The following is a 26,553-nucleotide window of genomic DNA, read 5'->3' as shown; positions in this document are numbered from 1 at the left end:
CCAGTGTGGAGCAGCTGCGGACGCCGTAGCCAAGGTCACAGAAATGTGGGATGCCAACTCTCCCTCCCACCACTTGTGAGTGAAGGGAAAACAAAGATGTAATTTATTTTAACATTTATTCCTATTTTATTTAAATGAACTATGGCAGGAATTAACAAATGGGGAAAGCACTTATCTACCTTGCTCACTGCTCTCGGTGGGGGAATCCTCATGTCGAAGGAAAAACTTCACTTCTTCCCTGCGCGGCCCCCACTTCTGAAGATGTTCATACATCATGTGATCAAAGGGTATGGGACGCTCTAGAAAAAAAACACATTTTACTTATTCCAGAAACAAAATGTCTCCAACCACAAGTAAGAAATACAGATTTAAATAAGTGTATACACATGCATTAGAACTCAAAGATATTGTAAGCATTAAATTTTAACTTTAATGAAGTGAAAGCAGGAGTATGAGTTCCTGGGAAATAATTAAGGTAACACGTAAGCACAGGAAGTGTACATAAAAGCGATTTTGCAACAGTAACAGAAAAATAGCCTCTATAATATTTATTTATCAGGAGGCACGGTGCCTCCCACTCTTCAAAGAAACACATTAAAACAGTGGTTCAGCCTCGCCATTCATTAAAGGGTTGCGTGTGGCGGTCAGACCCATGCAGAATGGACTGGGCACCTGCTAGCAGCTAAGGCACCAGTGTCGTGAGTGTGGCCAGCACCCGCAGAGACCAAAAATTACCCAGTTGATAATAAAAATGAAATTCTACAGAATCAAATGCACTAATGTACTTCAAATAATAAAATAAAGCTAAAAACCCCCTTGCTCACAGAGCAGCGACACCCGTCACTTGAGAAGGGCACGAGCACAGCTGTTAAATGTATGAGGCCCCACTTCGTAGGTTTCACGCTAGGCCACTTAGAACCACGTCACGTGAACAGACAGAAGCCAAAAACCTGGGTTGTTTGCCTTTTTCTTAGTTATTTGAAGAACTATTTATAATTTGGATACTAATCCTGGGTTGGTTATATTGAAAATAGGCTTGTCTTTTAGTTTTGTTGGTGTCTTCTGTTAGAAGTTTAAAAATTTTAAATGTAAGTAATTATCAATCTCTTCTGATTTTGAATTTTTTGTACAATAAATCCTCTCTACTCCAGGGTCAAAAGTATAGTCCATATTTTTTTCCTACAAATTATGAAGTATTGCTTTTCATTGTCTTTATGGAACTGATCTGATTTTGTGTTTCATCCTTGAATTGTCAATTGTCGCAGCATCATACGCTCACTCGAGTCTGCTTCCCCTGGAGACTGGTGATCGCCACCTCCGGCAGCTTAGGCCCCGCGGCCCCAGTCTCTTCCATTCTGTTCTGTGGGCTATCACTCCTCCTAGGCGCACTGCCGGTCTTCACTAAAGCTACTGCTTTATCACTGCGTCTGCCAGCTGAGGTCCCCTTACGTGGCTTATCTTTAAAATAAAACTGTCTTGGCACTGCTTGGTCCTTTGCTCTCATATATCTTTTATTTTATTTTTTTTAAAGATTTTATTTATTTATTAGAGGGAGAGAGAGAGAGAGAGAGTGAGAGAGAGCATGAGCAGGGAGGAGAGGGAGAAGCAGGCTCCCTGTGAGCTGGGAGGGAGCCCAATGCGGGGCTCGATCCCAGGATCCTGGGATCATGACCTGAGCCGAAAGCAGAGGCTTAACCTGAGCCACCCAGGCGCCCCCTCATATATCTTTTAAAGGAGCTGCTTATCAAGTTCTTTTTTTAAATGTATGCTTTTGGGGTGCCTGGGTGGCTCTGTGGGTTAAAGCCTCTGCCTTTGGCTCGGGTCGTGATCCCAGGGTCCTGGGATGGAGCCCCACATCGGGCTCTCTGCTCAGCAGGGAGCCTGCTTCCTCCTTTCTCTCCATCTGCCTCTCTGCCTACTTGTGATCTCTGTCTGTCAAATAAATAAATAAAAATCCTTAAAAAATAAAAATAATAAAAAAAATAAATGAAGGCTTTTGAATGTAATCATATTCATTTATTTATAAATAAAACTTGGGGAGATCCAAAATCTCTGTAAACTGAGTCTTCTAGGGGCACCTGGGTGGCTCAGTGGGTTAAGCCTCTGCCTTCGGCTCAGGTCATCATCTTAGGGTCCTGGGATCAATCCCCGCATCGTGCTCTCTGCTCAGCGGGGAGCCTGTTTTCCTTCCTCTCTCTCTCTGCCTGCCTCTCTGCCTACTTGTGATCTCTGTCAAATAAATAAAATCTTTAAAAAACAAACAAACAAAAAACCCCAAAAAACAAAAAAAACCTGAGTCTTCTAGTCCATGAACATGGCTCTGTCTCTCCATTTTGATCAGGCACCTTGTGTTCTTCAACGATTTTCTTTTTTTAAGTCACCATAAAGGTCTGTAAATCTTGTTTTTTGTTTTTTTAAAGATTCTATTTTTATTCATTTGACAGAGAGAGAGAGACACAAGTAGGCAGAGAGGCAGGCTGAGAAAGAGGGGGAAGCAGGCTCCCTGCTGAGCAGAGAGCTAGATGCGGGGCTCGATCCCAGGACCTTGAGATCATGACCCGAGCCGAAGGCAGAGGCTTAACCCACTGAGCCACCCAGGTGTCCCTAAAGGTCTGTAAATCTTAATCTATTCCTTTGTACCTTACAGATTTTTTTTTGTCTACATAATATATAAAAATAACTTTCATTTTAGAATGATTGCCATCCTCTAGAAAAGTAGCCAAGGGACGCCTGGGTGGCTCAGTGGGTTGGGCCTCTGCCTTCGGCTCAGGTCATGATCCCGGGGTCCTGGGATAGGGCCCCGCATCAGGCTCTCTGCTCAGCAGGGAGCCTGCTTCCCCCTGTCTTTCTGCCTGCCTCTCTGCCTGCTTGTGATCTGTGTCAAAGGAATAAATAAAAATCTTTAAAAAAAAAGAAAAGAAAAGAAAAGTAGCCAAGACCGTACAGAGCTCACCTCACCCATTCCCTTTAATGCTGATATCTCAACTACGGCATCTTTGTCAAAACTAAGAAACTGACGCTGGTACATTACTGTTAATTAAATTCCAGGCTTTATCTGCATGCCATCAGTTTCTCCCCTAATGTCCTCTTCCTGTTCCAGGAACAGAACCAGAAAATGACACTGCATTTATTTGTCTGAAACCCTGGGTCTCTGCTGGTCAATGACAGTTCATTCATCCCCCCCACCCTTTTTTTAATGGCCTTGACAGTTTTGAGGAGTTCTGGTCAGGTAATTTATAGGATGTCCCTAATGTTGACTTGTCTAATGTTTCTCCCATGGTTAGACTGAGGTGACAGGTCTTGGGGAGAACTCCACAGAGCTGAGGTACCTTCTCCTTTCACCACAGCAGGGTGTGTGCGCCATCACCATGACAGATGACTGTGATGCTGGGCTCGACCACTGAGCTAAGGTGGTGTCTGCCAGGTACCCCCCACCCCAACAACTACCCGATTCTCAAGCAGGCAGTTGCCAAATGCTGAGGGCTATGATGTGTGGAGGGGAGGACCGCAGCTGAGGACAATAGCCTCTCTCTCCAGAAACATTCCCCCAACACTTCCTTACATGCCGACAACTGATTCATAAGACCTATTATATCCTCTAGCTCTGTAATAAGAAATGGGAGGGAATTTCTCATTCTGAAGAGTTTAATACCTCAGGAGTTATCCCCACCCCCACTGTTTGCTGTTACCAACATTAACAAATGTGGTTTGTGTAGGTGAAAAGTAAATTGTAGTGTGAAATTTTCATATTTTGGGGGTAATTTCTTTTTTCTTTTTAAGGTTTTATTTACCTGACAGAGAGATACAGCAAGAGAGGGAACACAAGCAGGGGGAGTGGGAGAGGGAGAAGAAGGCCCCCTGCCGAGCAGGGAGCCCGATGTGGGGCTCGATCCCAGGTCGATCATGGGTTCATGACCTGGGATCATGACCTGAGCCGAAGGCAGACGTACAAGGTCTGAGCTACCCAGATGGCCCTTTGGGGTTATCTCTTGCTTAATTATTAATTATACCTTTCTGTTTTATATTTGGTTTGTGTTTTACAAACATTCCTAGAAGGCCAAAGCGGCAATATTTGAAGACAAGGACCCTGAGATCATGACTTGAGCCAAAGGCAGAGGTTTCACCCACTGAGCCACCCAGGCACCCAACAAGAGAAATTCTAAACGTAGGCCTATGCTGAAGAGAAGTGAAAACATGGGCCCATACAAACACTCGCATGTGAATGTCCACAGCAGCATTCTCACAACCAAAAAGTGGAAACAACCCAAACATCCAGCACCTGCTGATAGATAAATGAAACATGGTCTATCATACAATCGGTATTACCAAACCAAACAAAGAAATTAATACTGAGATGTGCTACAACATGGATGAACACTGAAACTATTATGCTAAGGAAAAGCCAGCCCCAAAAGCCACATATTACATGATTCCATCTAGGAGGTACCAAGAATAGTCAAACACCGAGGGCCAGATAGCCATACAGTGATTGCCAGTGCCTAGGGGAGGAAGGAAGGGAAAGGAACAGAGTTTGGCGATGGCTACACAACTTTCAAATAGTGATTTTTATGATGTGCGAATTTTATCTCAAGTTGAAAGGGAAAAAGGAAATGCTGAAATATTCCCACTGCTGCTTGTGCTGGATGTGAGGAAGGATATCAGAAAGACCAGGGGCTCCCAGGCAGTGACTTGGGAGCGTGGCGGGATGACAGTGAGCAGCGCCGTTCATTGTCAACATGAGCGTACGGCTGCACGAGAAACCTTTCTCTAAATGTGCTCTGAGAAGTGGACTTTCTCTAAATCCACCCCGAGAAGTGGACTTTGAGACAGAGAGAGAACTTTACGGGCTGTAGCATAATCAAACATTCACGGTGTGATGTATTGCTCTGCCCCAGACAAGTTTGACATTTCTATAAAGGATCCTGCCATTCCCGGCAATGTAACACGCACGTACTGTGCTGCTAACTCACACCGTCCCGCACGTGCGGGCAAGCGATGTCTTGTTCCTCAAACGTCAGGGCAAAGACAGAAATGGTCTCATCTCAGTTGAAGATGATATCTGTGTTTGCTTAGCTCAAGTTCTACACACAATTATTTTCACAAAAAACGCGAGCACAAAGTAAACTTTAAAGAAGTAAATTAGTTTTAAAAGTAACACTTTTAGGGGCACCTGGGTGGCTCAGTGGGTTAAGCCTCTGCCTTCGGCTCAGGTCATGATCTCGGGGTCCTGGGATCGAGCCTCACATCGGGCTCTCTGCTCGGGGGTGGGGGGGAGTCTGCTTCCTCCTCTCTCTTTCTGCCTGACTCTCTGCCTACTTGTCATCTCTCTCTGTCAAATAAATAAATAAAATCTAAAAAAAAAAAGTAACACTTTTAATGTATACAGGCCTATAAAAAAGATTTTTTTTAAAGATTTCCTTTCTTTCTTTTAAAGAGAGAGCACATGAGAAGGGGGAGGAGCAGAGGGAGAGGCAGAGAAATAGAATTTCCAGCAGACTCCTCGCTGAGCACAGAGTCTGACGTGGGGCTTGATCCCAGGACCCTGAGATCATGACCGGAGCTGAAACCAAGAGTCTGACACTCAGCTGACTGAGCCACCCAGACACCCTTGAGGATCACTTTATAACAATCAAATCCAATTTTGTCCTAAGTCAGTTATTTAACAAATTTGTTGCTTTCATTTATGAATTAAAAATTTCAAAGAAAAGATTATTTTCAAGAAAAGTAAGCTAAGCTTCACCGCCCTTATTTTAAATAATAAAGGCTCCCTACAACATCATGCTTGAGTGAAAGGGGAAGCAAAACAGCCCTATGCATCTTACATAACAGCATCTCACATAATGGGAATCTATGATAAGACTTTCAGGCATTCTTGGATAAGGCAAAAATAAAATGAGTAGGAAACTTAACAAAAGGAAAAGCTGAAGGTTCTATCTCCATACCTAGATATGGATAGGAGCTGGCCCTTCTCTCGAAGCACAAGTACGGCAGGCTAATATGATAAGCTAGCCAACCTGACAGATTGTGATGGGCTGACCTGTGTCCCCCTACTAACTCACACGCAGAACTCTTTTTAAAAAAATTTTTAGATTTTGTTTACTTATTTGACAGATAGAGAGATCACAAGTAGGCAGAGAGACAGGCAGAGGTGGGGGGCGGGGGAAGCAGGCTCCCTGCCGAGGAGAGACCCCCATGTGGGGCTTGATCCCAGGATCCTGAGATCATGACCTGAGCCGAAGGCAGAGGCTTAACCCACTGAGCCACCCAGGAGCCCCACATGCAGAACTTTTAACCCCAGAACTTCAGAATGCAATCCTTTGGAGACTGGATCTTTAAAGACGAAGTAAGTAAAAATGAGGTCACCAGGGTGGGCTTGATTCCAATGTGTCCTCATATGAAGAAGAGACTAGAAGAGATTAAGACACAGACATGCACAGAGGGAAGACAGAGAAAAGGCGGCATCTGTAAGCCAAAGAGAGAGGCGTCAGGAAAAACGTAGCCTGTCAACACTCTGACCTCAGACGGGAGAATGAACGCCTGGTGTTTAAGCCCCCGAGGCTGTAGTACCGCGCTACGGCAGCGCTACCGAACAACTAACTCAGAGCCGCAGAGATGGTCCCTTCTCCAAAGCACGGACAACGCCGGTGGAGCACACACTTCTGGCGCACTGATCACACTCACACGCCACGAGCTGTAGATGTGAGAATTTTCATGCAAGGAGTCTCCAAAACCTGAAAATTTCCGTAAGGGTTTCTCTAGGGTAAAAAAGATAGAGAATGGCTATTCTAAGTGCTTTCCCTCTTCCTCTGAATCTTACCCACCAGATAGTATTTCTTTGAGACTCAGCTTTGCCGTCTGTTTTACTCGGTGATTTAAGAATTTACTGAGGGAAATACGAAGCCAACAGACAAGTTCCTGCCTTCAGGAACTGTAGTCCAATGAGAGATACGAAAACTACTGTGTTCTGTTCTGATAAATACTATGACAGCATTGCAGCACAGGGGAGGTACACTTAACACCCGCTGAGACTCAAGGAAGGGATGAGGGGCAAAGAATGAACAGAAGTTAGCAAGCAAAGGGAGGCAGGTGCTAGGGATTGTTCTAGATAATGACAAGAGCTTACACAAAAGCCAAGGCACATACAGTACACCAGCATGCCGTGACCCTCCGCTGTGAGGTGCTAGTCCTCATTCCTAATGAGGTAAAACAACACGCTATGATTTCAGGTGTGCCTGGAGACAAGGACAGCACCAACCAAAAGACTCTTGTGAGAGGGACCAAGCATTCTCAATGGCCGGGGACCTTCTGGGGCAATGATACTTGATAAAGGAGATTATTCCCTCCCAGAGAAGGCAAAAGATGAGGTGAGGGAGGTGAAGACTTAGAAGTGGTAACAAGTCACAACGAACAAGAGTGCTAAGAGGCTAGGGAAGAAGCAACGGTGAGATAATGATCAGGCTCTCACAGCAGTCCCCCAACAAACTGTCATTACTTAACTGTACCCCCTCCCCATGCCCAGCTTCCTGTCACTGTTATCAGTGTTATCACTGATAACTGAGGACCTACTCTCCTACCTCTGGTTTAGTAATACTCCAACATTTATCAGAGTCGAATTCCTCTCACTGTGCCCTTAAATCTTTGCTCTGGGGGTACCTGGGTGACTCAGTCATTAAGCGTCTGCCTTCAACTCAGGTCATGATCCCAGGGTTCTGGGATCGAGCCCTGCATTGTGTTCCCTGCTTGGTGGGAAGCCTGCTGCTCCCCCTCCCACCCCCCCTACTTGTGTTCCCTCTCTCACTGTGTCTGTCTCTCTCTCTCTCTCTCTCTCTCGTCGAATAAATAAATAAATAAATAAAATTTAAAAAAAAAATCTTTGCTCTGAATTCTAAGGATAACATTAAAAGCACAAGACTTTGGAAGAAAATATTTAAAAATCATATACCGAACAAGGGATTTGTGCCTAGAATATATAAAGAACTCTTACTGGGGATGTACTGTACAGCATGATGACTTTAGTTAATAATACTGTAATGCATATTTGAAAGTTGCTAAAAGAATAGATCTTGAAAGTTCTCGTCACAAGAAAAAATTTTTTTGTAACTGTGTCGTGGTGGGTGTTAATGAGACTTACTGATCATTTCACAATATATACAAATATCATTAGGTATGCGAAACGAATATGTTATATATCAATTATACCTCAATTAAAAACAAAAACTCTTATAACTCAATAATAAAAAGACAACTCAATTGGGGCGCCTGGGTGGCTCAGTTGGGTAAGTGTCTGCCTTTAGCTCAGGTCACGATTCCGGGGTCCTGGGATCAAGCCCCATATCAGGCTCCTTGCTCAGTGGGGAGCCTGCTTCTCCCCTAACTGCCGCTCTCCCTGCTCATGTTTGCCCTCTCCTTCTCTGCGTCAAGTAAATAAATAAAATCTTAAAAAAAGACAACTCAATTAAAAAATGGGCAAAGGATCTAAATAAACATTTCTCTAAAGAAGATATGCAAATGGCCAATAAGCACGTGAAAAGATACTACGTATCATTAGTCACCAGGGAAATGCAAATCAGAACCACAAAGCGAGACTGCTCGCACCCACCGCACAGCTCCGGGCGCACTGACAGGGCTGAACCGCACACTCCGTGGTGAACGGCACGGTATGTGAATTTTATCCTAATAAAGCTACTTAAAAGCAGTGTAAGCCTTCAGCGATTGTGCCTAAGTCCCCTTCAAACTCTCACCGTTGGATGCTCTCATGGTCACCCCAGACTCAGCGAGTTCCAGGTGACCACTCTTGCCCTCCCCAACTCAGGCCCGTCCACACCCACCACCTGTTTTCCCACCACAGAAATCCTCCGGCACTGAAGGTCTTTGTGCAAGCTCGCTCATCTCTTCCCTGCTGCCTACCTTCTCTCACCACCAGTCCCTCGGCTACCTCAGAAGCACACTGTGTCTGTGTTCTTTCTCGTCCTTCCTTCTCATCGCCTCCCTTGCTAAGTAGGGCCTATCTACATTCAACCTCTCCTTTAGAATCCAAGTTATTCTGCAGAATTTTTTGTATTCAGTAATCATATTATTTATGCTGATCTTCTCTGCCCAGCTTCGAGGAAGAGCCAGTAGAGTCAGCCCTCGAACAACACAGAGGTCAGGAACGCTGACCCTGTGTGCTGTCAAAAACTCACATGTCGGGGCGCCGGGGTGGCTCAGTGGGTTAAAGCCTCTGCCTTCGGCTCAGGTCATGATCCCAGGGTCCTGGGATCAAGCCCCACTCGGGCTCTCTGCTAGGCAGGGAGCCTGCTTCCTCTTCTCTCTCTCTCTGCCTGCCTCTCAGCCTACTTGTGATCTCTGTCAAATAAATAAATAAAATCTTAAAAAAAAAAATTCACATGTAACTTTTGCCTCCCCGAGAACTTAACTGCTAACAGCCTACTGTTGGACAGTAGCCTTACTGACAACATAAACAGTGGATTCACACATATTTTTTATGTTACAGGTATTACATACTGTGTTCTTAGAGTAATAGCTAACTTCTTCATTTTTTTGGTATTTGCTATGTGGTTCATCTGCGAGTTTTTCCAAACTGTTGCAAATGCCCCCAAATTTTCCAATATATTTACTGAAAAAAAAAATCCACATACAAGTGGACCTGAGCAGTTCAAATCCGTGTTATTCAAGGGTCAACTGTATTTGCTCTTCACAATTTAGTAAATATTTATCAAGGGCCTACTATTTTAACAGGTTTTATATGGAGGGGAAAGAAAATAGTGTTTCTGCCTTGAAGTGTCAGAGGGGAAAAGCTGATGAACAACTCAGTACATATCAAACATAACTGTACAATCCCAGAAGACAAAGAACTCACGTGATTCGTAGTGAGGTCAAGAAAGATCTCACAGAAGAGCTCCATCTATTTTCCCTACTTATCTCAGACGGCACTAGTAAGGGTCCAATTATATATCTTTTACAAAACGCATCTAAAATCTTATCCCCATGTAATGTGATTTTAATTAGTCAGTTCCTCATTACCACAGATAACTAAGAACCAGAAGCAAAATCTTGCATTTGATAAATATTACATTTTATGTACATAGTCATCCCTACAGAGCTTAATACATACCATTTCCCCTCCACACTTCAGCTAAATGGCAACTGCCTTCTCCAGGTTCCTTGCAAAATTCTACAACATCTCGACATGTTGTTTCTGGTGTTATAGGAACTTCTGTTAGAATCTGTTCGTTGTTGCTCAAGAACACGGTTAATATCATCTGTAAGAGAAAAGATTAACAGCTACAACTTCGAGTCATTATCATAAGGGATTAGTCTGTAAATTTAAAGCAATCCCCTCCATCTCCCACCCCTCCCACGCACACCAAGATGCCTACAGGATCGGTTTTTGGAAACAGGCTAATTCTAAAATTCATGGCTGGTTCAGCTGAAACAGCAGCGACTCTTGATCTTGGGTGTGAGTTCAAGCCCCACACCGGGTGTGCAGACTACTTACACAAATAAGAAATAAAGTTAAAATTTTAAAAATCATGTAGAAAAATTAAAATGTAAAACAACTCAGGAATATTCCCAAAGAAAATAACATTAGAAGGAAACTAGCATTACCAGATACAATAAAGCCTCAAAATAGTAATGCAGTAGTAAATAAGTATATCAATGGAACAAACATGAAGTCCAGAAACAGGAAATGGTAAATGACGAAGGAGATATCTCAAAACTGAGGAAGGAAAAAGACTGCAATGAGTGATGTCTGAACAACTAATATTCCCATCTGGGGAAAAAAAACTGGATCCATACTGCGTATCATTTACCAGCAGAGACTCACACAAGATCAAATATTTAAATATAAATCAGAAATTTATAAAAGTTCTAGAATAAAATCAGTAAATTCCTTTTTTTTTTTTAGAAGATTTTATTTATTTATTTGACAGAGAGAGATCACAAGTAGATGGAGAGGCAGGCAGAGAGAGAGAGAGAGAGAGGGAAGCAGGCTCCTTGCTGAGCAGAGAGCCCGATGCGGGACTCGATCCCAGGACCCTGAGATCATGACCTGAGCCGAAGGCAGCAGCTTAACCCACTGAGCCACCCGGGTACCCCAGTAAATTCCTTTTTATAACCTTGGAGTACTGAAGCTCGTTGTAGCTATAGCTCAAAACCAGGCGCTATAAAAAAGACTGATATATTCAAGCAAAAAGACAAACTGAGGGAAAAACATGTGCAGTGCATATTACAAATAACAGGCTAACCTCCTCAACATACAAAAGGCCCCTAAGGGGCACCTGGGTGGCTCAGTTGGTTGTGTTTGGCTTGGGTCATGATCTCAGGGTCCTGGGATCCAGCACAGCCCTGAGCCCTGCTCAGCGGAAAGCCTGAATCTCCCTCTCCCTCTGTCTCTGCCTACTTGTGCTCTGTCAAATAAATAAATAAAATCTTAAAAATAAATAAAGGCTCCTAAAAATTGATAGCAAAAAGACCAAATATCCAATTTATTTTAAAAAATTGGCTGAGGAAGAAACGCCTCGCTGATTCCATCAGTGGAGCCTGTAACTCTGGATCCTGGGGTCATGAGTTCAAGCCCCACGTTGGGGACAGAGTCTACTTCAAAAAAAAAAGTTTAAAGAACTGTCTGGGGATATACAACAATATATCAGAATAAAATGCAAATGGTCCTTAAACATGAAAATACAGTATCATGTATTAAAATAAACTGTCCAACATTTTAAAAAAAGATATCATTTATTTATTTGAGAGACAGAGTGAGCAAGAGAGAGAGCCCGCAGGGTAAAAGGGCAGGGGGAGAGAGAGAAGCAGACTCCCCGCTGAGCAGGGAGCCTGATGGAAGGCTCCATCGCAGGACCCTGGGATTATCACCTGAGCCAAAGGCAGATGCTTACCAACTGAGCCACCCAGGTGACCCAGTATTTTTTTTAATCTTTAAAAAAAAAAATCCTACCATTTTGATCTAAGATCTAAAGCAATCATAATGGAAGGGATTTCTTTAAAACATTACTCCTAAAATACAATTTAAACCAAAGATTTTCTTTAATCAGTATTATGAAATGTTTATTCTTTGTTCAAAGTCAGAAACAAAAGCTCCATTTGCCCCCAAATCCTCCTCTCACTTAAAATCTCAGCCGTCAGTTAAGTATTTTAGTTCATTGTTCAAGTAGTTTTTTTCTTAGCAGTGTCCTAAATTCCTAAATTTTGAAATTAAACATCTTTAGATTGGTGGTCAGATGGCACGTAACCAAAACTGGTAACAGCTTTCAACTGGTTTCCTTGCCACCAACGTCCCCTCAGTCCAGCCCAGCCTCTGGCTCTGCCAGTTCACTTTCTGAATGTAAATCAAATGAAGTCATTCCCCCCCCCCCCCCCCCGCCCCGGCTTAAAATACTCAGGAGCTCCATAAGGCTGACCAGCAGCCCTTCCCAAGAAAGTTTTTTTCTAGTATATAAACAGGAAACAGGTTTCTTTACTGAGCACTTAGGAGTCGAATGTTCATGTGAACCTGGACTTTTTCCCCCAGACACTCTTCTGGGGCCTGGATTTCCTTGGAAAGCCCTCTGAGAAGGCCTCCAGACTACCGGCTGAGCTCCGGCTCCCAGAAGAGCAGACCCAGTTATACAAAACTTCCTGGCCTCCCAGGCCCTGCCCCTACACACGCTGAGCCTTGCTCCCCGAACTCCAGTCCAAGTTCTCTCCGGCTGCTGTCCCTGCCCGAGGGCCTGACCTGCTCGCCTGCAAACTCCAATCACCCCCCAAAATTCAGTTCACAGGCCACCGCCTTTGCAAAACCTCCCTTCACCACCTCCTCTCACTGAGGAGGTGACCTCTGTCCTCCAGTTACTCTCACACCTATCTTTATTACATCATAGCATTACGAGGTCTCCCGCCTGCTCACCAGGCTCCAAGCAACCAACTTCGGGACCCGTCATTTCCCCGGGGCCTAAGCAGTACCCGAGCCCGGTTGTCGGCACACGAATATCCGGCTGACTGCACGGACCACACGGAATACAAAGCCCCCGCTGCACCGGATGACGGGGGCACCATGGCAGGTAACCCACATGCTGCCTGTTCAGTAAGCAAGCATTGCCCCTCCGGCTCCTCTTGCATATTACACGTACATTTGAATTTTATAAGCAGTTGAACAGTTACTTCTGCTCACTAACCCATAAGAGGAAATGATTGAATTGGGGGCTTCTGAATACTGAAATAAACAGCCTGGAATCTATAGAATTTGGAATAAAATAGTAATTCCTGGATCCAGTACAAACAAGTCCAGAACTGAAGGGCCTTAATGCTTTCACAGTTTCAACAAAACTGGAATGCCTTTTTGCTCTTGTTTACACATATTTTACACTTCTAATGATACATTTCGTCATTTCAGAGAAAATGGTTTTCAAGATCTAATAATATATTTTCCTAAATCATGCTTTATAAATAAAAATTTCGAATTAGTGAAAATATTTTTTTCTTTTTTCTACTACCTTCTCTTTAAATGTTAACACCGCTGCTCACTGGCAAGCGGCCGAGTTCGTGCCCTGCTTCCCTCAGCTCCTCAGAGCACGGATTCCTCACCCCCATGCCTGCTGCAGTGCCCGGTGCTGTGTTCGCAACACCACGAGGCAGGGAATGTTGACACCATCATTTGCTTCTGGAAGACAGCAAGAACTGGGATGGGCACAGACCACGGGCGCCACACGGCTCCGTCAGCACGCGCAGGGCCCGGGCTCACTTGCTCTGAGCAGCACCGTCCCTGACGAACATGCTGTCAGAGTGAAGGATGGGACGACGCTATTTTGGGACACTTTTGAATTACGCAGACTTTTCAGCTCACAAGTAAGATCAACATGGTGGGGTTGGGGAGGAGAGGCAGAATGGCATAGTTAGGAGTCTGGACATTCAACTGTAAAAGCTAATTCATCCAAAATTCACTAAGCATTACCTCAGCTTTTAAGCTTTCTGTTATAGTCTTTAGTAAACCCTATCTTTTCTAATCTTAGCAAAATTCATTTCCTCTAATCTCCAATTATTCAATCAAAGCTAATTTCATTATAATCATGACAGATTTAGAAGCTTTCCAGATAAAAGAAGCTGGCATTGACCTGGATGGTACAGACTTCCCTAAACCATCACCTAAAATTAAACTGAAAAGGCATGTGACTGCCATTATTCTAGCAAGATTTCCTTCACTTAAGAAACTAAACGTCTTGGGGCGCCTGGGTGCTGGGTGGCTTAGTCGGTTAAGCGTCTGCCTTCCGCTCAGGTCATGATCCAGGGGTCCTGGGATTCAGCCCCAGCGGGCTCCCTGCTCAGTGGGGAGTCTGCTTCTCCCTCTGCCCTTCCCCCTGCTCATGATCACTCCCTCATCTGCTCTCACTCTCTCTCTCTCTCTCTAAAAAAAAACCAAAAACCAAAAAACCAAAAACCAAAAAAGACAACCAACTAAATATCTCCAACAAAAATATTATATTTTATGGATCCTAGAAGCACATTTTGTTTTGTTTACATTTTAACATCTCTGAAACCATAACATCTTAGAACTGATACCTGTCACAATCTGACAGGTAGTGTTATTTTTTTCCTCTTAATAATAACTATAAGACAGAAAGAAGAAATAAATGCAATAGGATTGGGGAACTAAAGAAAACAAGTACAGAGAAAAAGAAAAGTTAAAGCTTATCCTTCCTGAAAGATGAATATGCTGAAAAGAAGAGATTTCGGGGGTGCCTCCGTGCCTCAGTGGGTTAAGCCTCTAGGTTCGACTCAGGTCTTGGTCTCAGGGTCCTGGGATCGAGGCTCTCTGCTCAGCAGGGAGCCTGCTTCCCACCCCACCCCCGACCCCGCCTGCCGCTCCATCTCCTTGTGATCCCTCTCTCTGTCAAATAAATAAATAAAATATTTAAATTAAAAAAGAGAGATTTGGTTAGCCACACTTAGAGAAACCTGCAAAGGTTTTCATACTGTGTGCTGTAACACACACGGCAGGTGAGGACTGGACACCTACTGGCCCCAACCACCCTTCAGCCCAGACGAGCCACGGCCCACAGACCCTGAGCTCCCTGCTTCCCCTTCTCAATCACCCACACACGTCTGCCTCCTCTTGGAAGTTTTCCCGACACCAATGTTTGCCCTTCCTGAACCAACCTGAGCGAGAGCCTCCTATTCTGCTGATGACAGACTGCGGCTATTTCCAGTGCCGCATTCTTACACTACATAATGGGTGTTTTCTTGATTACATCCTCTACTGGAACACTGTGACTCATGGGAGTGACTTGTAATTCATTGCCAGGTTTTGAAATCAAGCTGCATGTATATGTATCTTTTTTTTTTTTTTTAAAGATTTATTTATTTATTTATTTATTTGACAGACAGATCACAAGTAGGCAGAGAGGCAGGCAGAGAGAGAAGGGAAAAAGGCTTCCTGCTGAGCAGGGAGCCTGATGCAGGGCTCGATCCCAGGACCCCGGGATCATGACCTGAGCCAAAGGCAGAGGCTTAATCCACTGAGCCACCCAGGCACCCCTTATTATTCTTTTTAATCAAAACCCCCCAGAAATATGCATAAGGCCAGTGATGGCAGGACTAGTGTGCTGGAACTCAGAGCCCAAATACAATGGGGCCTCATAAACGTGCTCGGTGAATGAGGACAGGCCGGCAGGCAGGTAACTGTACAACCGTCGTGAGTAATCTGAGAGGCCACTGCACCCTTTTCAAGAACACTGGAGCTACATAAAGAAAATCAACTAATCACTAATAACCACAAACTTACGTATCTACATACATCTACATACATCCTTTAAAATGTTTACAAACTTGGTATTTAAAGGATGATCCTGGTCTAAGGAAATCAAACAAAGCACAAAGTAGGGATGTATAAGACGTTATAAAACAGGAACTATCTGCAATATACATATGTATCAAATTATCACACTGTATACAATGTTATACAATGTTACATGTCCATTATACAATGATGCAATATTCTATGTCAATTGTATCTCAGTAAAGCTGGGGGAGAAATGATCCTTAACAACAAAAAAGGAACTATCCTACGATGGAATAGTCAGGTTATAACCAGTGTTGAGGATGTGGAGAAAATGAAACTCTCATGCACTAGTATGGGAATATAAACTGGTATAGCCATTTTGAGAAACCGTCTGTTCAGTTTAAAATGTTAAACACAGATCTATCATATGACCCAGCAATTCCTCTCCTAGATACCTGTCTTAAGTGAATAAAAATATATGTCCATACAAAGGCCTGTGTGGAAATGTTTGTAAGCAGCATTATTCATAATAACCAAAAGAGAGTAAACAATCCAGGGGCACCTGGGTGGCTCAGTGAGTTAAAGCGTCTGCATTCGGCTCAGGTCATGATCTCGGGGTCCTGGGATCAAGCCCCACATCGGGCTCTCTGCTCAGAAGAGACCTGCTTCCCCCTCTCTCTCTGCCTGCCTCTCTGCCTACTTGTGATCTCTGTCTGTCAAATACATAAATAAAATCTTAAAAAAAAAAAGAGTACACAATCCAAATGTCCATCAGCCAATAAATGTGGTATTATTGTACAATGGAATATTATTCAGCCATAAAAAGAAATAAAGTACTGACTTAACCAGGCTGCAAAATGGAGGGACCTTAAACACATTATGCTTCATGAAAAAAACAATGCTTACACAAAAAAATCACATATTATATGATTCCATTCATGTGAAATCTCCATAACAGGTAAACCCACAGAGATAGAAGCTAGGTGAAATGGAGAGATTTTAAACAGGCATAAAATTTCTTTTTAAGGTGACAGAAATGTTCTAAAATTAGACTATGGTGATGGTGGCACGACGCTGTAAATTTACTACAGATCACTGAATTGTTCATTTTTATGGTATATAAATTATGCCCCAAATAAAGGAAAATGTCAAAACTATAAACATCCAGAAAAGGAAATGGGAAATTCTCCTTATGTGATACAAAGAAGCCTGAAATAAATGAAATTCTGTCACTGGTTCTACCACTGCTTTTGCTGTGACTGCCTGTGGAAGCACCCCCTCCTGCCTCTCTGGGCCATGGCTTCTCACCAGCAGCTCAGGAGACAATACGGATAGAGGAGACCCTTTAGGACGTTTCTCCGAATTTGCTGGCCCTCACCCACTCAGGTAAAACCTTGGATCCCTTAGCCCACCAACCCCACCTACTTTCATATCTAGTGGAAAAGGAATGCAGAGGCAACAAAGGTAACAGGAGGAATAAAATGACAAGAGCTATACCACAGCCACAGTGCAGCTTCTGTAGGTTATAAATACCTCACCCGGGAGCTCACAAGTAAGTAGCTCATGCAAGTCACAGAAAGCACCACCTGGAGTGGGGGTAAAGGAACATCAGAAGACCCTTTCAAGTTTTCCAGTGGGCTATGTGCCCCAGTATGGGAATCAACCTTTGCTCCCTTCTGACCCTAGCATTTTGTAACACCGTTCACCAATTCACCAGTTAAGAATCTCAGAAACATTAGGGCTGTAGGGAAAACTAAGTCTAAGACCTCCCCTTGAATGTCTCATCCCGCTTCCCTAAATCAGCCTCTCAAAGACTGAAAAACACATGCGAGGGGTCCCTTGCCCCCTCACACAGAGGAAGGAACATAAAATGAAACAGACCAGGGAGGTGCCCTTGACTCCCTTCTCTGTCATCCTCCACAAACAACACATCAGTAACCCTGTGGACCCTAGTTCTAAGGTATACCCAGACTCTGACTGCTCCTTTTTGTTGCAACTCCCCTGGCCCAAGCCATCACTACCACCCTGCCCGACAGCTGCAAGAGCGCCTGAACTGGCCCATTTTCCCACTCTCGCTCTTCAGATATATCACTTCATTCAATGCCCTCAGGTGGTTTCCTACCTTTCTCGGAATAAAATCTAAAGTCTTAAATCCTGTCTCCAAGGTCCTACATGATCTGCATCACATACACACCACTTGGATCTTACCTCTCACCACACCTCCCCCTTCACTGCCCTATCCCAGCCACAGGGGGAGAACACATTTTCACTGTTCTTCCAACAGAGGAAGCCAATTCCTGCCTCAGGGCCTTTATACCGGCTTTTCTCTACCTAGACCATGCTTCCCCTCAGCTACTAGCATGGCTGTATTATTCTCTTCTTTCGGGCCTCGGCTCCAATGTCACCTTATCAGAGAAGCTTTCCCTAATCAATCTATTTAACACAACACTATTCTATCACTCAGTCCCTTTACTATCCTGCTTTTACTTTCCTTCCTAGCACTCACCACCACCTTAAACTATGTTATATGTTTATGTCTCTTTCCACTGGAACACAAGTTGCCTGAGAACAGAAATTTTAGTTTACTGTGGTATCACTAGTGCCTGCAGCACTGCTCAGATCACAGTAGGCACTCAATAAACTTCTCCAATTATATATAAAATGTTTTTCAATAGGTTGAGTTATGAAGGGTAGGCGCCTGCCTTCTCATCAAGGTCTCTACAGAAAGAGACTGACAATAGTTTACCTCTCTAATCAGTGAGTTAGTCGACATCAGAGAGAAGGAAAAAAAACCTTTGAAAAATGCTAGTGTGAAAGTCAAGAGCCTATACACACACGTGATACTGCCTTGGCAGATTTCACTCAAACCTGGAGATGCACGGGCGGCCCTCGCTCAAGCTTCCCTCTTACCACAAGGTGGCACTGCAGAGTATCAGGGAGTGACTTCCCTGCCCCTCTCAGATCTGGGAGGAGTATTACTTCCAAAGAAAACAGAGGAATAGTTCAATAAGATCATGTTAAGTTCAATATCCAAAACTGGGATTTGCATTAGTTTGGGAAAAAAACAGAATTGGCCTTTGGAGAGCAATGAATTTTTTTTTCTAATAAATGTGAAGTATAAAACTGCAAGGATACATATTTAACTCTCTTGAGAGGACAGATATATTTGAATATCTGAGTAGCATCTATTCAAAGTTAAATGTCCAGGGGCCCCTGGGTGGCTCAGTTGGTTAAGCGGTTAAGGGCCCAACAGGGCAAGGACAGGATCAGCTCTAAGCTCCTGCTGGTCAGTGTAGGACTCGTTGCCCAGAATGGCGGCTGCTTTACTGACACTGTCCATGTGCACATTAGGGAAGCAGAAAAACACAGATTTTCAAGCCACAGGCTGTGACCTACTAGTAGGCTGTAAAATCAATTAACGCCTCAAGGGCCAGTTTTGGTTTTTAATGAAATAGAACAATACGAAACAGTGCTAAGAGAACAAAATGACAAACCATGGACTGGGAGAAAATATTTACAAAATACGTATCTGATAATGGACTTACATCCTAAACATACAAAGAATCCTTATAACTTGATAATAAGAAAACAAATCAATCAAAATATGGACAAAAGATCCTAAAAGATCAATTAAGACATACAGACGGCAAACAAGCAGAAAAGATGCCCAACATCACAGATCACTAGGGAACTCCACATTCAAACAACAGCACCACGCACCTACTAGAAAGGCCACCCCCCAGCACGCTGCCAGCACTAAATGCCGTGAGGAGGCAGAACAAGAGCTCACTGGGGGTATTGGGAAATGATGCAGCCACTCTGGAAGGCGGCCTGGCCGTTTCTTACGGAACTGAACATACTCTTACCGTAGGATTCAGCAGTGGAGCTCCCTGGTGTTTACCCAAATGAGTTTGAAACTTACATACAAAAACCTACACAGGAACGTGTATAGCAGCTTTATTCATAACAGCCCAAACTCGGAAACCACCAGGACGTCCTTCAGTAGGTGAACGGGTAGAGGAACAGTGGTTCCCCCAGGTGATGGAATATTATTGAGCAATAAAAAGAAATGAGGTATCGAATCACAAAACGAAACAGAGGACTCTTAACTCGTACTGCTAAGTGAAAACCACCAGCGTGAAAAGGCTACACACTGCACGGTTCCAACTCTATGGCAGTTCCGGAAGAGCAGACACTATGGAAACGGTAAAAAGATCAGTGGTTGCCAGGGGTTTTGGGGACAGGGAGGGATGAATAAGCAGAGATAAAGGCTGTCTGAGGCAGTGAAAATACTCCATATGATACGGTAACGGCGGAGAGAGAACATCGACATTCGTCCAAATCCACACAACTACACGATACAAACAGGGAACCGCATGTGAACTATGGCCTTGAGTTAATAATTTTTCAACATGAGTTCGTCAATCAACAAACGTAGCACATTAATGCAAGATAGTAACAGGGGAAACTTGGGCGCCTGGGTGCGTCGGTCAGTTGAGTGTCTGCTTCATCTCACATCATGATCTCAGGGTCCTGCGATCGAGCCCTTCATCAGGCTCCCTGCTCAAATGGGAGTCTGCTTCTCCCACTCCCTCTTTCCCTCCCCTCAGCTTGTGTGTGTGCACATGCACTCTTTCAAATAAATAAATGCAATCTGTAAAAAAAATAATACAGGAAACTGCTGGGGCTCAAATTTTTCTAAAAAAATAAAGTCTATTAGCATAAAATACAAAGTGAAACAGTACACTACACACGGTAAGGTAAGTGTGGTCCCCTAAACTTCCAACTATATATATTTACACAGAGAGATGTGTGCGTGCGTGTAAGACTGGGTCATCTTGCAAGAGGTACTGTTGGGTCATGGTCAAAGGTGGGTCATGGTCGAAGAAGATTAACAGATACTGCTCTCAGGGCCTCACAACACCCAACTACATGAACACTCACTGTCTGTACTGCCATCACCATTTATCAGTGCTTAAATCAGGCCCTGATATGCACTTCACACATTCTCAATTCTCACAACAACTCTGCAAGACAGACACCACCCTTCATTTTACAGAATAAGGCCACGAGGTGTGCAGAGGTTAAATAACTTGTCCAAGATCACCGAGCTAATTAATACCAGGGTGAGAAGTGACCCTGGTCTGACTCTAAAGTTCTGCTCTGAACCACGACTTTAAACGGCCTGCTATAAAATACAGAAGGAAAGAGCAAATGTTTTCATAAATACATTCCTACTTATAATATACTCCCCGTTATTTAATAATTTCTCAATTAACTATGTTTTACCTACTGTTTATATTTGAAACTATCTGAAATGCAAAGTTAATTATTATATAAGGGAACCAGAACAAAGAATCATGCATTTTTTTCCCCTAATTAATCAACTAACTGTATAGAGTATCTGGTTAAAACCATGTAAATGTTCTAACTAAATTTTCTTAAGCTTTCAAGAATTTAAATTAGGTATACCCTAAATTTTCAGAATACAATTTCTTCCATCTCTATACTGCTTTATAAAGTTCAAGAAAATACATTCTTATATGTTTTTCTTAAAACATCTATATCTACTCCTAGGTACATATCCAACAGAATTAAAAACTGTCTTACACAAAAACTTGAACAGGAATGTTTACAGTAGCTTTATTCACAACAGCCACACAGTGTAAACAGCCCAGACTGAAGAATGATTAAGCCAATGCGATGTAGTTACAGAATGGAACACTGCTCGGGCATAAAAAGGTATGAAGAGAGTGCTACAACATGGATAAACTTTAGAAATATAATGCCAAGTGGATGCAACCATATACAAAAATCACATAGATGATTTTATTTACATGAGGTGTCCAGACTAGGCAAATCTACAGAGGCAGGAAGGACAACAGTGTGCTTGCCTGGGGCTGGAGCGGGGTGCAGTGAGAAATGGGGAAGGACTGCTAAGGGGTACAGACTTCCTTCTTTCTGAGGCGATGAAAATGTGCTCAAATTAGGCATGATGATGGCTACCTAATTCTGTGAATGTATTAAAACCAATGAATTGTATACTTTAAAAGGGTGAATTTTATTGTACGTGAATTATGTATCAGTCTAGTTGCTATTTAAGGGGGGAAAACATATCTAGCTATGCCAATTATCCAACCTATATAACCTATACAATCAGTAAAATATTTTTACCAATGGAAATAACTTTAAATAAACACATTATCCCCCTGTATGATTTTTCTTTTCTTGACTAATAAACATTTATATTTGTACAAATTGTTTTTTCAAGTCTATCAATATCAAAAGTACTAATTCTTTTGTTAATAGGGAAAAAAAGCTTAAAGCCATTTAGCAAAATAAAGGTCTCTGAAGAACACTTTAACATAATCATGTGTATAGATGTACCACAGTCATTTCTATTCATCTCATGATATAAAATCAGAATACAGATTACGAAGGAAACACAAGTCCAATAATACTCCTAACCTTTTACAAATGACTATCCATTTTCTCTTGCAGGTTTGAGCCAGCTCTTGAATACCACGATCCTACTTTGAATTTGCTTATAATGCTCTGAGTTACCATTCTCGAAATGTTTCTTCTCATCTTAAGAAAACTAAGCAGAAGTGAAGTGTGGAAAACAAAAGTCCACTGCCTAGAGATTATCTATGCCATTTACAAAGGAAAAATACTTAAATAGATGTCCCTTGGGCTTTGTGGAATCTAAATCCAGGCAGTAATGACATGAGCCATGATAAGACGTCCTAATGAGACAAGACAGACCACCGTTGTTACAGCACAGTGAGACGGTAGATAAAGTTTCACCTAATTTGGCGAGTTCCAAGGAAGAAAAGTTCAGTGTTAGCATTGTTCAATAACAACTGTAACCAGGACCTAGAAATCACTATGAAAAGGAAAACTAAACTTAATTTACTAATCTCCATACAAAGCTTGTCATAAAAAAGACTGCTGAAGCTTTGTTAACAACTTTGAAAAGTGAAACCTCAACATTTTAAGTTTTCACAATAAGTGCCTTGCTCCTATTTTATGTTTAGAAAAATTGCTTGTTGGAGGTAGGGTACCCACACAGAGCTACACATTTTCTTTTTTTAAATTCTACTAGTATTTTAAAATATTGTTTAAAAGATTTATTTTTTCAAACACACACATACCTACACACACACACACACACACACACACACACACACAGAGTGGAGGGAGAGAGAGAGAATTTCAAGCAGACTCCCTGGTGAGCACTGAGCCTGACATGGGGTTCATCTCATGACCCTGAGACCATGACCTAAGCTGAAATCAAGAGGTGAACACCTAACTGAGGCACCCATGTGCCCCTCAAGTACTGACCTATTTTTTTTGTTTTGTTTTTAATTTATTTATTTGACAGAGAGAGAACAAGTAGGGGGGAATAGCAGGCAGAAGGGAAGGAAGAAGAAGGCTCCCCGCAGAGCAGGGAGCCCTATGTGGGGCTCGATCCCAGGACCTTGGGATCATGACCTGAGCCAAAGGCAGACGCTCAACCAACTGAGCCACCCAGGCTCCCCAGTATTGACCTATTTTAAAGTTTATCTATCTATCTGTGTCATCTCTATACACAATCTGGGGTTTGTATTCATGACCTTGAGATCAAGAGTTGCATGCTCTTCTGACTGAGTCAGCCAGGCGCCCGTAGTATTGACTATTTATTTACTTACTTTATGTTCAATTAGCCAGCATATGGTACACAAGTTTTTGATACTGACATATTTTAGATGCTTAAAATGAGAATAAGGTTTATAACAAGATATTTAACATACAAGACTTCAACAATTTATTGATAATAAGAACAGCTATTATTTCCATGCTTACTATGTTCATGGACACACCATTTGTTTACCCATATTATATCATTCGATTCTCCCAACAGACCTAGAGAGCAGGGTGCTAAGAGGATCCTGCCGCTGCAGACAGAACAAAGTATTGCCCAAGGACACATGACTAAGAAGTGCCAGAATGTCTGAGCCAGGAATGTCTGACTCCAAAGCTTAAGTTTCTACTCTAATAGTTCAAGAATAAAACAGTGCTAAAATTCATGAACACTACACACACACACTTTTCGAGTTCTTCATCTTGAAGAAAGTGTAAGAAACAATCTTTATCCAAAAGTTATCAGATAAGAACATAAACTCCAACTACTTTTTATAATAGAAGAATTCACTTCATACATATAATTTACATGTACCTTTGAAAAGCAAAACATTATTAAGTATGAATTTCAGGGTGAATTGTAAAGATTCATTGTAAAACCCAATATGAAGGTACTCAACAGCCTGAACTGCCTCCAGGCCAAAAAAAAAAAAAAAAAAAGAAAAGAAAAGAAAAGAAACTTACTGAATAAGGGCTAAAAGGAAAACTTTGATGCCTTGGCGCTCATATGAATTCACCTCTTTTATGAACCTGGCATGGGTTCATAAAGATGTGGATCATGACGATTCACCTGAGATTTGGGTCTGCTTAGATACCAGAAGAGCATTCACAAAAACATGAGGACAATTTGCAAAATTTCAACAGCATTCCTTTTGAAGACAGGATTGTGTATTCCATCACTCACTAAAAACATCAGGCTACACAGGAGTTTTCTTATTATAGGACTATAATTTTTACCTTTCCAAACAATATCAATAACTTCTATTTTGGAGAATGACTCAACTTCTGAATGTTAATATTGTCAGGAAGTCATGCATTTTCAAAAAGGGAAAAGAATGAGCACTCTCTCAGCACCTACTAGACAATCATACACCAATTTTTTTCCCCCAGATGGTGGGGTCGGGCGCTGGAGAAGAAGAGAGTCTTAAGCAGGCTCCATGCTGGTCATGGATGTGGGACTCACTCACAACTGCTATAGTTTTCAGATGGCAATTCCCTCCCCTCCTCTCTGGGGCCCACACCTGGGCAAGTTTCCAGGGGGCACGGTTATTTTACATGCCCATCTCTCTTGCCACTGCGGGCTCAGTGAAGGAAAACACGACAGAAAATGTTTCTTATTCCACGAGTATCACTGAGCACCCACTTCATGCTGGAGATTAAGTGCTGGCGAAGCAGACAGGGTTCCTGCACTTGGGGGATCTGATTATAGTCTGGGGACAGAGACAAAATAAGTAGATCTAAAACAGAGTATGGCTGTGATATACCCTATGAAGAAAAACAAAATAGCCAAAGGAGACAGGGAAAAGGACAATTTTAAATAAGGTGTCCAAGAAGGCCTCCCAGAGTGAGGGAGTCCGAAGGCCGCGGGAAGCGGAAGGAAGAGCAAGCAGGCAGCGGAAAGAGCGCACCAGCCCCAGGGCGGAAGGAAGCCCCGTAAGGTTCGGAATGGAGGGGTCGGCTTGGCTGGAGCAGAGAAATCAAAGCGAGGAGAGTGGGGAGCACAGGTAAGCTACTGATCACGCTTTTGCTCAGAGGAAGGTCGCAACGAGCTCAGAGGGCTGGCAGCTACGAAGTGGCGTGTTTTACCATTAACGACTTGCAGGCTCACCCGGGCGGCTCTGCTGACAGCACGCGGAGGGGAGAGAGCCCAGAACTAAGACGGCTGCTCGGGAGGCAAACTCAGAATCCAGCAGACGGTGAGCGTCGTGGAGGTGGTACAGAACAGGAGCTGGCGGGCTGGGAAGGCGCTCTGACAAGATCTGCTGACAGAATGGACGTGGACGGCAGGAGACAGAGGCCGTGCCACGGCAAGGAGGCCTGTGCCAGGTCGGCGGCTCGGCGCTCCCATCAGGTCTGTCCCATAAAGCCCCTTTTTTCTAAGATGCCGAAAGCAAGAGTTGGGTTTTCGCCACTCGCAACCAAAATGACCTTAATTACTAAAATGATTATCATTTTACAAATGAGAAGCCGGAGGTAGAGAAAGCTTCCGTACTCATCGACTAGTCAAAAAAAAGAAAAAAAAATCGAAGTGTTAGTTTGATATTTGGTAAACCTGAAAATCAACTATTTGGAAAGACGAGAAGAAAGAGAAAGGGCTCGGCTCTCCTCCAAGGCCCCAGAGTTACCAGGGAGCAGAGACCGCCTACGAACGAACGCAGGTCTGACTGGCTCTGAAGCCTCGCTCGCTCCACCACACCGTGGGGCTCCCGGCCGTGACCAGGTCCCCTCTGGCGGCAAGCAGGCACAGAGGGCTTAACCCTAAAACAAAAGCAACAGGGCAGGTGCGGAGGGAGCAGAGGTCAGCAAACACGACTTCAGGCCCAACCCATCACCAGGCAGGAGAAGCAGGGGTCTTCCGCTAGGAGAACGCCTCTCCTCTCCCCTCCATCCCGTAGGGTCAAGAACCACAACAGCTCCGTTTGGCAAACATGGGGAAATCTCAGCTCCGGACCAAGTTGAAAGCTCTGGCTGTTTCCATCAAAGAGGAGGGAAAAAGGAGTTCAGGTCGATAGACCACCTTTCCTGTAGTCTTACCCTCTGCCCATACTACACAGAACAGTTTTCTTTCCCCTCTGATCTCAAAAATGGCTCATGTATTACTGTTGGCTGAGCACTCAGAATGTTCTCACAAGGATCCGTATTTTAACACAAAAATAAAATAGTGTTTCTCTAAGGTAACATTCATATTAGTCCTACTAAAAGCATAGATTTTAAGCTGCAAATCTGAGATGACAGTACATAAGGGCCTCATATTTTTTTCTTCAACAGTCACTAAAGTTGTTTGGGGAAAAAAGAAAAGATAGGAAATTTTTGTGGTAATTTGAGTTATTTTAGATTAAGTGACCACCTGCTTCTTAATCCTTTCGTAAGCATTCAAC

The 26,553-nt window shown here is 43.2% G+C and overlaps 1 protein-coding gene across 2 annotated transcripts in view; it reads right to left on the bottom strand.

Moving 5' to 3' along the window:
• The window catches only part of PPP1R13B (protein phosphatase 1 regulatory subunit 13B), an 89,231-nt gene that overhangs the window by 45,761 nt on the left and 16,917 nt on the right, over positions 1–26,553 (bottom strand). For both annotated transcript variants that reach the window (XM_032839706.1, XM_032839707.1), the window contains exons 2-3: positions 10,115–10,262; positions 180–299 (exon numbers count right to left, since the gene is read on the bottom strand). In XM_032839706.1, coding sequence (XP_032695597.1) covers positions 180–299; positions 10,115–10,262 — 268 coding nt within the window. The remainder of the gene's footprint in view (positions 1–179; positions 300–10,114; positions 10,263–26,553) is intronic.

The sequence above is a fragment of the Lontra canadensis genome, unplaced genomic scaffold, assembly GCF_010015895.1.
Source record: "Lontra canadensis isolate GAN:19392208 unplaced genomic scaffold, GSC_riverotter_1.0 scaffold108, whole genome shotgun sequence".
NCBI lineage: Eukaryota > Metazoa > Chordata > Mammalia > Carnivora > Mustelidae > Lontra > Lontra canadensis.
Note: the sequence above shows the minus strand (reverse complement) of the source record. Positions and strands in the feature narration are given on the sequence as shown.